Source organism: Plasmodium fragile (genome assembly GCF_000956335.1).
Source record: "Plasmodium fragile strain nilgiri unplaced genomic scaffold supercont1.28, whole genome shotgun sequence".
Lineage (NCBI taxonomy): Eukaryota > Apicomplexa > Aconoidasida > Haemosporida > Plasmodiidae > Plasmodium > Plasmodium fragile.
In genome coordinates, this window is record NW_012192608.1 from 182,261 (window position 1) to 194,036 (window position 11,776).

An 11,776-nucleotide genomic window follows, 5' to 3' on the forward strand; every position below is an offset into this window, starting at 1 on the left:
TTTTTTTTTTTTTTTTTTTTTTTTTTTTTTTTTGCTGCCCTGAATGTTCAGGTTTTGTCCACAATTTTTTGTTAGCTTTGACTGCTAATTATTGTTGCTAGCCATTTTCTACTAGCTATTTTTTGCTAGCCATTTTTACTGCTAGCTGTTTTTTTCTAGCCATTTTTTTTTTTCAGCATTTCATTTTACACTTTACACTTTACATTTTAATTTTTTTTTTTTTTTTTTTTTTTTGCTGCCCATTATGATGACCGTCTTGTATGGCTGTGCGCCCAGGGACAGCTGGCCTTCGTCCAGGTTTTAGTGTCTCCCCGGCGCAAGCATACACATGAGCATGGGAAAATACACTCCCATATCCATGCACGTACAATTACGTGGTCACCTCTTGGCGGGCCGCTACAGACACACTGCCGTCACAATTATGTGCGCATGAGACAACACTTTTTCTGTTCTGTGTGTATTTTCGTTCATTTACTCTTCCGTCCTATTTTTTTTTTAATTGTGCTGCTCAGTTACGACGTGGCGTGCCTCCAATATATCACGTGTGCCCATTTTGTGTACTCCGTTGCTGTGTTTACCAAAAGGGGGGTAGCTCACATGTAACAAAGTGACACACAAAATGGGACACAAAAGTGTGAAACAAAAATGGCAAGCACGATAATAAAAAAAAAGAGTGCGCTTTGTGCGTACTAATGTGGGGTACTTCACGCTCATATGCACGAGAAGGCTCAGATTCTTGTGTGGTGTCCTATTCCCAATTTCCCTTTTTTATTATTTTTTAACAGTGCACATGTGTACATTTTTAAGGGCATTTTTTTTTTTTTTTTTTTTCTGAGTCCCATCCCCAAGTAGCAGCTTCATACGATGTGCTTCCATCTCAATGCAGGCTGCATCCGCAATGGAATGCATTTCCCCCATGTTCCATTCCCAATTTTTAAATGAAGAAAACCTCTTTTTTAACTTTTTTTTTTTTTTCTTTTCCTAAAATGGAATGGTTAATAACCAAAATGTGGTGTTTACAACACCCCCTTGCAATGGTAAACACTTTCTTTGCGCGAAAAAAAGGGGGGCCTACAACACAGGTGAAAATGCTTACATGTACCATTCATGACCTCTTGTGCGGAGAAAGCTCCGGTTAGTTATCATGTTCTACCAGAGGGTTACATTGGGAAAAGACACCAATGTTTACACATACGCATAAGTAAATATCGAATGGACACCATTCCTCTAGGGCTAGTCAAACAAAAGGGATACAACAACGGAAATTGGAAGTTTCATATGAAGGCACACGAAGATCAGATTGACACAAGGGCAACCACAGAGTTACTACCAACACAGACTACTACACCTTCACAATCTGCAATGTATCAACAAAAACAATTTCGAAAAAGGAGCTTAATGTTTTTTCCCCCTAGCTGATACACCTGCGCGAAGAGGTACAATTTTTTTTTTTTTTTTTTTTTTCAGCACTTAATGCATACCTTTTTTAGGGGCATCAAATTAAAAAAAGAAAAAAAAAATTGTGCCTCTTCGCTCAGGTGCATCCGCACATGTGCCAAATGTTAGTAACGAACAAATGTGATTTTGTTTCAGAAAGCGTTTTAATTCTATTAAGTGGAAACAGAATAGTATGAGTAAATTGTAGTATTTTTTTGTTTTATTTTCACTTATTTCCTTTTTGTTATGTTTTTTTTCCTCCCCCCGCACTTTGAGTCTCCGCACATATAATTTCGTACATCACTCCGCGTGCCTTCTCACTTTTTTTGGGGGGAACAGTAGAACAAAAACTCGACGCAGTGACAACACCTACTGTGCCCGTTGCATATATTTATGTGCCTGTACATTTATTGCTACACATTAGTGCGTATAAAACCCCTCCCCACTTAACACCCCCCCTCTCGAGTGCACCACTCATTGGTTGTCCCGCTCCTATCTGTCTCCCTTTCCTGCGTTTTTTCTAATCAACCCAACGTGGTAAGGGCACCTATTCAAAAAAAACCACTTCACCACACCATGTCACACAAAATAAAAATAAGAAACAATGTCATGTACGCCACGACCCCCATCATAAACGAGGACGACATTGCGGACTTCGTTTCGAACATGAATGTGCACAAATGGGAAGGAGAGACAGATGGGATGGCAGATCAGGAGGCGGGTCAACTGACTTGCGAATTGGCGGGCAGCCTGCCAGAGGGAAGCGCACACTGTTACCCAGTTAAGGACATACAACTCGGAAGCTTAAAAATCTCCGACTGGGGTATGTCCATCCTCATCCCCTGCGTCCTGAGAAGCAGGAATTTGGTTACGCTTAATTTATCTAGCAACGACTTGACTAATGTTAGAATGAGCTGCGCTCCGCGCGGGGCGCCCGCGACGACACGCTGCCAAGCTGCAAAAACAAAGCAGCAAAAAGAAAAGTAGCAAAAAAAAAGTAACAATGTTTTTACCCACTTTGCACACACCACGCCATTCTCCCCCCCTCCCTGAAGGATAGCGCAAAAATCCTGGCCAAGTGTCTCAAGTACCTTCCCCGACTGGTCTCCCTAAATCTGTCTAACAACCTGATCAAGTCCGACGGCGCCAACGAAATTATAGAAGAATTTTTCTCCAAAAAATTCATGTCCAAAAGAGAATTCTCCTCAGGGGCAGAACAAATAAACACCAATTTTCACCTGAACAGTCAGGCAAAAAATGCCATAAAAAATATGCACACAAATGTACGTGAACTGGATTTGTCCGACAACTTTTTGGGCCCCTCAGTTCTCTTAAAATTAAGTCAAGTCTTAAATAACGATAACAATGATAAAATCAAATTATACATAAAAAATGTCCAACTGAGTGATGTGAATTTATCCTCCTTTTTTCAAAAATGCACACACATACAAAGTTTAAACATTTCTGAAAATGGCATTGCTTCCGCCTTATTCTCCGAGCACATGAAGAATTTATTTACATCCCAATTAAACTTAAAAGAATTACATTTGTCGAATATATGCTTTGATCAAAATGGAACACAGAAAGAGGAACATGGAAATGAACTACTTAAACAGTTGGTTAATCAACTGACTGAAGCGCCCAATTTATCCGTTTTGTCATTTGCAAACAATAATGTGAATGATCATGGATTTGCACTTTTCTGTGAATTTTTAAAAAAAAATAAAAACAACATAACAGCGATTGATTTTTCGAATAATCAGATTTCCGATATGAACAAACTCAGCGAAGCGTTAAAAAATAATCAGACATTAAAAATTATAAATTTATCAAATAACAGAATTACGGATGGAAATTTAAAACACTTTTGTTCCGAGACTTTGTCTTCCAACCTCACCGTTGCAGAAATTTCCCTGTCGAATAATGACTTGACGGACTCTTCATGTGCTTACATTGCCGACGCGTTGATGATGCAGTGTAGGATTGTAGAAAGGTCAATTAAGTTGAGGAAGCAACTTGGGGGGAAAGAGGGCTCCCATACCATGCCGCGCACTCTTCACAGGGTTGAAGTGGACAAACAGGATAATTTAGGCGGTCAAGGTGAGGTACGGCATGCTAGTAGCCCCCCTCGTGACACTTGTCGTGACACTTGTCCTGACCCGCCTTGTGAATCCCCACGTGCGTGGGAAGAATTGCCCGAAGTTGACTCGCAAAAATCAACGTCCAACTCGAGCGAAGGAAGCTCAATCCCTGTCCATCTAACCAAAGCAAAAAAAACGAACTCCAAAAATGACCACTCTCAAATAATACACAAATTTAAAGAGTTCATCACCAACCGACACAACGAACAGAATGATTTCTTTTCTTGCATCGGTGTCCCATCCCTTAACAGAGCTAGCGAAACGTCCAAACTGCTCTTCTTGCATGAAAAACGGAGAAACTTAATATATAACAAGAATGAAGACTTGTACCATTCCTGTGATTCATTTTCGTTCAACTGTTTTAAAGGGCTCAAATATCTGAACGTTTCTGGGTGTCGCATTAGTAGCCAAGGGTTGACTCTCCTCATTAATTCACTTAACATGCCCTATTGTTCGTTAGAGTTTCTCGACGTTTCCTCGTCCGCTAGCGACCTAACCGATGCTACACACCAGGCATTGTCCTCACTAATTGCAGAAAAAAAAAACAAATTCGAAAAAAATGACAAGTTCCATTTTGAGCATTTGCCCCTCACCGTCCGAGGGGTTGCGCCCACACTCATTCCCCTGAACGACTCGGAGGATAACACGGATGGGGACAGCATAGGTTACACAAGAGTGATAAAGAGATAAAGAGATAGAGGGAGAGCGAAAAAAAAAAAAAAAAAAAAAAAAAAAAAAAAAAAAAAAACAGTGGAGCGAGTATGCGTACACCTATATGTACACATGTTTATATACACGCCTGCATTCCCCCCGTCGCACACGACCCAAATGTGTCCCCACTAGATAAACTCTAAACCCATTTTTCTATCGTTTGGATAATGCTTCCCCTGCAGAGTCAGAGTGGTGGAACTACAAACAGGGCGACTGGCCTCAGCAAGAATCCAACGAAGCAGCGTAGCGGAAACCTTCCCCCCTTCACCATACCTCAGTCAGCACAAAAAAAAAAAAAAATAAATAAAAATAAATAAATAAATATACGTTTAAAATGTCAAGCGGGTGTAAAAAAGATCACATGGAATTGTATCAATTTGCTGTCGATTATTTCTTCGCCTTACAAGGAACACATTAATGTGCCGAGCTACATTGCGACCTCTGCTGTGCAGAGTTTTGAAACTCCTACCGCGGCCTTACAAAGAGGGAGGAGGCCTTTTCCTTCTTTTCTGCCTGAGCAACATATGGCCATATAGGGCTTTATGTGGCAGCCATCTCCCATGAAGGAACTCGTTCAAAAACGTGTTGCCTTGCCGATACCTGTTGACCGCACACACATAAGCACATATATATATAGCACATACACTTTTATATAAATGTAACTCTCCGATCTTGTACGCGCGTATGTATGCCGCGCCAAATCGCTGCGTTACGAGAATTTCCTCCTCACGGTGTACATGCCTGTTTCCTCCTCCCCCCCCCAACGCTAATCACACCATTCATGCGCCCATTGACATTCCTGACCATGCTCATTTCGCTAGCTGCAGCGACAACGAAGCGGTGTCAGAATAAACTTTTGTATTCCCTTTTTGTAAATAACATTACAAAGCAAAGCTTGTTAAAGAAAGGTTGCCTTGGGAGAGACACAAGGAATTCATCTTGTGCGAGATCCTTCGTCTACAACAAAATGGAACAACCCACAGACTTCATAGCTGTGTATGTTACCGCCCCTGGAAGCGATGTGGCGGAAAAGGTCAGTTCTATACGAGGCAGTACTAATATGGGGGAAAAAAAAAAAAAAAAAAAAAAAAAAAAAAAACCAAGTAGAGAGTCCCTATATTGCCCTGTAACATTCTCGCCCCACATATCCATTCCCCCAGCGCGATGTACACACAAAATGAGCACAGCGTGGACCTGCAACACGTATGCCCATTTGCGCTGCGCGGTTTTTCATGCCCCCCCTTGTGTTCTCCACGCTTTTCCAACTTTGTAGATTGCACATGTGCTACTCGAAGATAAGCTAGCCAGCTGTGTAAACATCATCCCCGGCGTCCTAAGCTTATATCACTGGAAGGGCGAGATAGCTGTACTGTCACCGAACGCGCGCGCGCGTGTGTGCATTAATTGTTTCTTATGTGTATTATGTACATGTGCGTGGTGTGCATCCTGGCCACTCCCCCACGCTGTACATATAAATTCTCACTTGGTTCCCCCGCGCAGCGTGATAACGAAGTCCTCATGATGATCAAAACGAGGAAGAATTTATTCCCCAAAATTGTGGACACGGTGAAAGCAAACCATCCGTACGAAGTGCCAGAGGTGGGTCAACAGTGGGGGGTGTGCTCCTTAGGCCTGTCGGACTATTTACCGTTGTACCCATTTCCCTTCTCTCTATTTTTATACTTTTCACATTTTGCCCTATTTGATGTCCGCCTCCCCTCCCTGTTCAGGTCATTTCCGTCCCAATACATCAGGGCAGCAAGGTTGGTTTAGAGTAGCTGGTGCGGATAAGCACCACGTGTACGAATTTGTGCGTCGTGTACCCATTTGCGCATATAACAGCATGCATTTGGCGTACCTGCGCGCGCACGAATGAAATCGCCGCTTGGAAACGCTTCCCCATCGAATGCGCACAAAAAAGGAAACATTATATATATATATATATATACCCCTACATATTCCTACACATGTCTACGTATGTAAAAACGTGACACCCTGCAACTTCTGGTGGCCGTCCCTTTCGCTCCCAAATGAGAAGAAGACATCCAAAGGAGGGGCGTTTCTGCTCACATATTTTTACAAATTGAATTTTCCCCCTTTTTCCCGTTCAGGACTACTTAGATTGGATAACCAAATCGGTCAAGTCGCCCTCCGAGGGGGACGAGCAAAATGCATAGGCACTAATGTCATATGCGGACATAAAAATTTGTTGCTACGTCGTCGGCCCCATCTCCGTTTTTTTTTTTTTTTTTTTTTTTTTTTTTTCTTCATGAACGTGATGAAGAATTTGTCGTTTGTTGATATATGACAACAGGAGATGGTTTTACACGTTTTGTTTTTCTTTACATTTCTTCGTTTCATTTTAGGACGTTTTTTTTTTCCTTTTTTTTTGGCGATATTTTCCAAGGGGCGCTTTAAAAAGTGTGCATTTTTTTTTTTTTTTTTTCCCGCTTCAACATTTTCATCACCTTTGCAAAACAGTTCCTTTTCGCCACGTAAGCGAGTGTAAAAAAAAAAAAAAAGGAGCAAAAATATTTCGCAGCATTGTTTGTTGTAGCACTGTTGGTAGCCGCGTTGGCAGTGCGCGTTGGCAGTGCGCGTAAATGTGCGAGGCTGCCATTCATATGCACAACTTCTCCCTCGTCGCGATCGACCACTAAGAGTACACCTTTACACGCACGCAGGGTGACATGTACAATAGTAGGCCCATATATACACCGCACAAAAGGCAGCTGTCCAAGTGAAGTTGACGCGCCGGCAAAAATATACACATTCCGTTCTCAAGTTACAACAGAGCAGACACGAGGGCAGCCACAGCCCCCCCCCCCCCCCCGCCCCTCCAAAAAAAAAAGGCAAATCATTTTTGCGAACACCATGAAAAAGGCCCAAAATGAAGTGATCAAATTCATGCCATTTGATTTAAAAAATAAACAGTCCCTGATCAATTTGTATAAAATGTTAAGCAAAGATTATAAATGTGGAGAGCTGCACGAAAATATTATTTTAAACCCAGACCATAAATCGTCCTTCCTCTACGTGCAACAAAGTCAACACGAAATTATTTTCGGCTTTAAGGATACCAATAATGACTTATATCAGAGGTTGCTCAAGTTAAAAGATAATAAAATATTTGGCTACGAGCAAACCAAGCAAGATGAAAAAATTTCAAATTTAATTAAAAACATACAAAATTATTCCTACATTAAAGGAGGAGCCATCGTCACTTTTCACAAATCCCTGCTCAAAAATTATATCCTCACGCAGATCCAAAAGCTGAAGGAGCTATCGGACAAGTGATTGGTCAAGGGAAGGACAAAATCACTGCCAAGTTAGACGCTACAACGTGCACAGCTTGCAACGGTTTGAAGTGGCCTTACATATGTAGCAACGCGTGCAATAAATCAGGGCGCATGTGTGTGCGTATACGTGTATGTTGTGTGTGCGTGCTGGGGAGGGAAGTACACGTGCGGCGAGGTCCAACGTGTATCATCTTGCATAATGTGTCATGGTGATTATAAAAAAAGACATGGCGCGCCAAGGTAGGGTAGCCAATGGGCAACACCAAGACAAAACACAGTTAAGTGTGGCTTTATAATTTTTTTTTTTTGTTTTTTTTTTTCTTTTTATTTGCAATTTGTTCAAAATTTGCGTTGGCCCTAAAAGGGAGAAAAAAAAAAAAAAAAAAAAAACTTCAACAACACACTATGATGGTGATAATAAGTACATAAAAAAAACAAGGGGCAATTAAAACAAATTTCGCGCTTTGGGTGACAGCTTGTGCGCGACCAACTGAGGAAGAGTTACATAGCAAGGGCCGCTCTCCCACGCCGCCTTAAAAATTCGCCCAAGTTGACGCTCCCTGGGTCAGAACACTTCGGAAAACATGTTGATGTCCTGCAGGGGGGGGGGGAAGAGGGATAAGTGAATGGGGATATGGGCGAAAAGATGGTGTTTAAGTGAGGGAAACGGGAACACGCGGGCATGAACCGCCCATCTAGCCCATCGCTCACCTCGCCAGGGGCCTCCTCCCGCGGAGGCGCTTCCACGGAAGCATCCTCCGACTCGCCGCGAAAGATGTCCTTCCTCCAATAAAAAAAAATGACGGTGCAGGTCTTGTCGTCCGTGGAGTCGCGCCTCGAAGCCTCGTGCACCACCTCCTCCGCAGCCTCCTCCGGTTTCCTATGTATGTTCCTCCAAACAATATCAATTATTTCCTTATCAGTCAACACGTTCAAAATCCCATCAGTGGCCAACACCAAAAAGGAATCCAGGTCAAAGTCAATGGTGTAAACACTTATAAAAGGTTTACACAAAACAATTTTCCTAGGCACCTTGTATGAAATATCTCCAAAGGACCTAGAGGTGGACAAGGCCAAAAAAGTTTTCTCTCGACCTGTCTGTCCTTTCACCTTATGTTTAGTAATGATCCTGTTAATCCCATTTATATTAGCTATGATCCCTCCACATTTAAGAATCCTCACACGTTCTTCTTGCAAATCCGGTTTATGCCGTAGTGACAGTTTGACCGGCTTTCTATCGTGACAGATGAGTGCACCGGAATCCCCACAGTTTGCACACAACACCTTCAACGACCCATCATCATCGGGTCCATAAATCAACACCACACAAGCTGTGGAACCATCATTACAATTATTCTTCTTAGCTAGCTCTATATAATTTTTATCGGTCATATCGAACCCTTTAATACAACTATCGTATAAAGCCCTTATCTCAACACTCAAATCATTTAATTTGGTTTCCTTTTCATTAGTTTGCTTTTTACAAGTAATTAAAAAGGACTGCCTAAATTTGGCTATCACATTCGTCTTCAAGTGATTCATGACATACCTTGCACAAGTGGATCCGCCGTGTCCATCAAACACCCCACTGAAGAAACACAACCCGTCACTCTCCGACACGTTATTCAGATCCAGTATGTCCTTGGTCACGTAAAAGTCCTCATTCTCACATCTGTTGTGGTCACCCATTTTGCTATACGTCCCGCACACCAAGTCGTCCTCCAACACCATGCTGAACTCTTCCACCGTTTCGTCGTTCGCCTCGGCGTTCTCTCGGGAGGCGGGCCGCCTGCCAGACGAGCGACGATCCGAGGAGCGATGATCGGATGAGCGGTTATCGGAGGAGCGACAATCAGAGGAGCGATTATCGGAGGAGCGATTATCTCCAGAGTAATCCTCCCGCGCCGCGCTCTCGCTCGAGGTACTTCCCCTCGTCAACACGCCATTCCTCTGTTCCCTCTTGTCACCCCTCAAAATGATGCTTCCAGTCTCCGCCGCCGTGCCGCGGCCCCCGCTACTACTGCGACTAATCATACGACTGGAGTTGCTTCCCATGCTGCCACTCTCCTCAACAGACACACACGGGTTCGCACGCACGCTGTGATCATTGACCATGTCGTTCATGTTCCTGTACACAGTCCCCCCATCCGCCTTACTACATGTCTTCCCTTTTTTATTCAACAATGGATCATCAGAATTCACTTCAAACGAGAAGCTGTTTTTGTGCACATCATCACTACCACTACGACTCACACTCACGTCCCCCCTTTCTTCAAACGAATTCTCAAACTTAAGAAAAGACCCATCCTTCACATAATAAATCCCCTGCGTTCTTATATTAAAGTACAGCCTGTCCTTAGGGTTGTAAAGCCAGTCACACAACTTGTGCACCAGCCACTCGTCATTGCTATTTGCTAAAAACCATTCCTTCTTATCCTTTTCATAAATTGAAGGGTATATCATCTTGTGTTCGCCACCATTGCCTCCCACTTGGTTTGTCCCGCCCTTGTCGCCCACTTGGTTTTCTTCCTCCATGGGGTGATCATGCTCATTTGTGTCGTAAATTATATTTGATATTTCACCCAATTCGTTCTTCCAGATGTGTTCACTTTTTTCCCTCCCCAGGGGGCTACTACTACTATCAGGTGCATCCACACCATCACTGCCCGTGTCACCGTTGTGCATGTCGCCGCTATGCACGCAGCCCGTCATTCCTCCAGTACCACTTTTGAAGAAATCCCTACCATTTCCGTCTCCGAAAATTTTATCGTGATTTTGGCAGTACAGGTGAAAGTTATCGGTCCTGGATGGTTCCCCCGACGGATTTGCAGTAGAGGTGGTCTCGACTTCCCCCCCTCTTGGCTCCTCCTTCGTTCGCACTTTGGCTTGGCTTCCCCCCTTACTTCTCACCACTTGGTACTCAGCGCCTTCCTCCCCCTTTACACGTGCTTCGTGCTCATATTTTTTCACTTTTTTTTTTTCCCCCTCCTTCTTGACACCCGCGTCGTCAAACAGAGGAGCACATCTCTTATGCCTGCGGATGTTCTGTCCACCACTTCCCAACTCTGCACCATCTGCATCACCCACAAGAGCGCCATCATTGGACGTGTCGTATTTTATATTATTAAAAGTTTTGTGTACCATTGTGTCAATTATATTGTCGTTAATCATTTTGCCGTAACCCTTTTTCATCACATGATTGTGCTGCCTTTCCTCATCTTCAAATGTATATAATCCTTCGCCTGAAAAGTTCTGTCCCCTCCTCCTGTGGCTGTCCCCAATTTCACCCTCTCGTCGTATCAATACGTCTTCAGGGACTATACTACTGGGGTCGCCATTTCCATTAATCCCTGCATCACTAAGACTAACATGGCCATCTCCATTTTGATCCCTTCCACTCGTGTCATTCTCATCACTTTCATACCCATATGCTTCCCCCCCCCCCGGTAATTCTTCTTCTTCTTCGCCACCGCTTCCTACCTTTCTCGCCTTCACATGGATGCTGTCCACTTGTTCGTTTTTCACGTAAGCCTTATTCCCACCTTGGATGATGGGGGAGGCAACCTCCTCGAAGGGATCCTCACTCGACACCCCCTGTGCAGGATGCGTCTCTTTATCTGTGTAATCTTCTACGTCCATTCTCACCGTTGCATCTTTCCCTTTCCGAGCCGCATCCGCCTTATCCTCATTTCTGGTTTTCCCGTAGGGTGTATCCCCTCCACGTATTACCGTCTGAACTTCCACCTCGGAGGTACCGGTATCACTCATCCCATTTATCTCATCATCTCCTGTGTCCCCCCGAAACGAATTATCACCACCCTCGTCTTCCAATTCGCTTTCATCCGTATCCCTCGTGAACATTATTTGTGCATTATTTTGTCGCCTTATACTTTTTACCTTTTACTTTTTTTTTATATGAATGGGCAGGTGGAAACAATATTTCAATGGTCTACTATTGCGCTTGCAAACTCCCCAACCACGTGTCATACGACATACCTTTTTATACCCACACGTGTGCATGCTCTAACAGAGACATCTCAAATGCAAGTGCATCTGCCAACGAGTGGGGACAAACTACTCAAATATTTCCCGTAGACTGCGTCTACGTAACAGAGAACAGATCCAGTTATACCTCCCAAAGGAAAAAAGCGGTGAGCGAGAAAAAAAAAAAAAAAAAAAAAAAAAAAA

General features: G+C 43.3%; 4 protein-coding genes across 4 annotated transcripts; 3 read left to right on the top strand and 1 right to left on the bottom strand.

Annotated features, from left to right (window-relative positions):
* Positions 1–2,013: 2,013 nt before the first annotated feature.
* Positions 2,014–4,268, top strand: AK88_02757 (uncharacterized protein; the record flags this gene model as incomplete). Its single annotated transcript, XM_012480380.1, has 2 exons — positions 2,014–2,340; positions 2,493–4,268. The coding sequence occupies 2 exons, from the start codon at positions 2,014–2,016 to the stop codon at positions 4,266–4,268; spliced, it is 2,103 nt and encodes a 700-aa protein (XP_012335803.1).
* An 826-nt stretch (positions 4,269–5,094) lies between these two features.
* AK88_02758 (uncharacterized protein) lies at positions 5,095–6,466 on the top strand (the record flags this gene model as incomplete). Its single annotated transcript, XM_012480381.1, has 5 exons — positions 5,095–5,322; positions 5,563–5,655; positions 5,790–5,888; positions 6,020–6,052; positions 6,401–6,466. The coding sequence occupies 5 exons, from the start codon at positions 5,095–5,097 to the stop codon at positions 6,464–6,466; spliced, it is 519 nt and encodes a 172-aa protein (XP_012335804.1).
* A 697-nt stretch (positions 6,467–7,163) lies between these two features.
* AK88_02759 (uncharacterized protein) lies at positions 7,164–7,586 on the top strand (the record flags this gene model as incomplete). The annotated part of the gene is made up of 1 exon (XM_012480382.1): positions 7,164–7,586. The coding sequence occupies one exon, from the start codon at positions 7,164–7,166 to the stop codon at positions 7,584–7,586; it is 423 nt and encodes a 140-aa protein (XP_012335805.1).
* A 567-nt stretch (positions 7,587–8,153) lies between these two features.
* Positions 8,154–11,449, bottom strand: AK88_02760 (uncharacterized protein; the record flags this gene model as incomplete). Its single annotated transcript, XM_012480383.1, has 2 exons — positions 8,154–8,183; positions 8,300–11,449. 2 exons carry the CDS (start codon positions 11,447–11,449, stop codon positions 8,154–8,156), a joined length of 3,180 nt encoding a protein of 1,059 aa, XP_012335806.1.
* Positions 11,450–11,776: the final 327 nt, after the last annotated feature.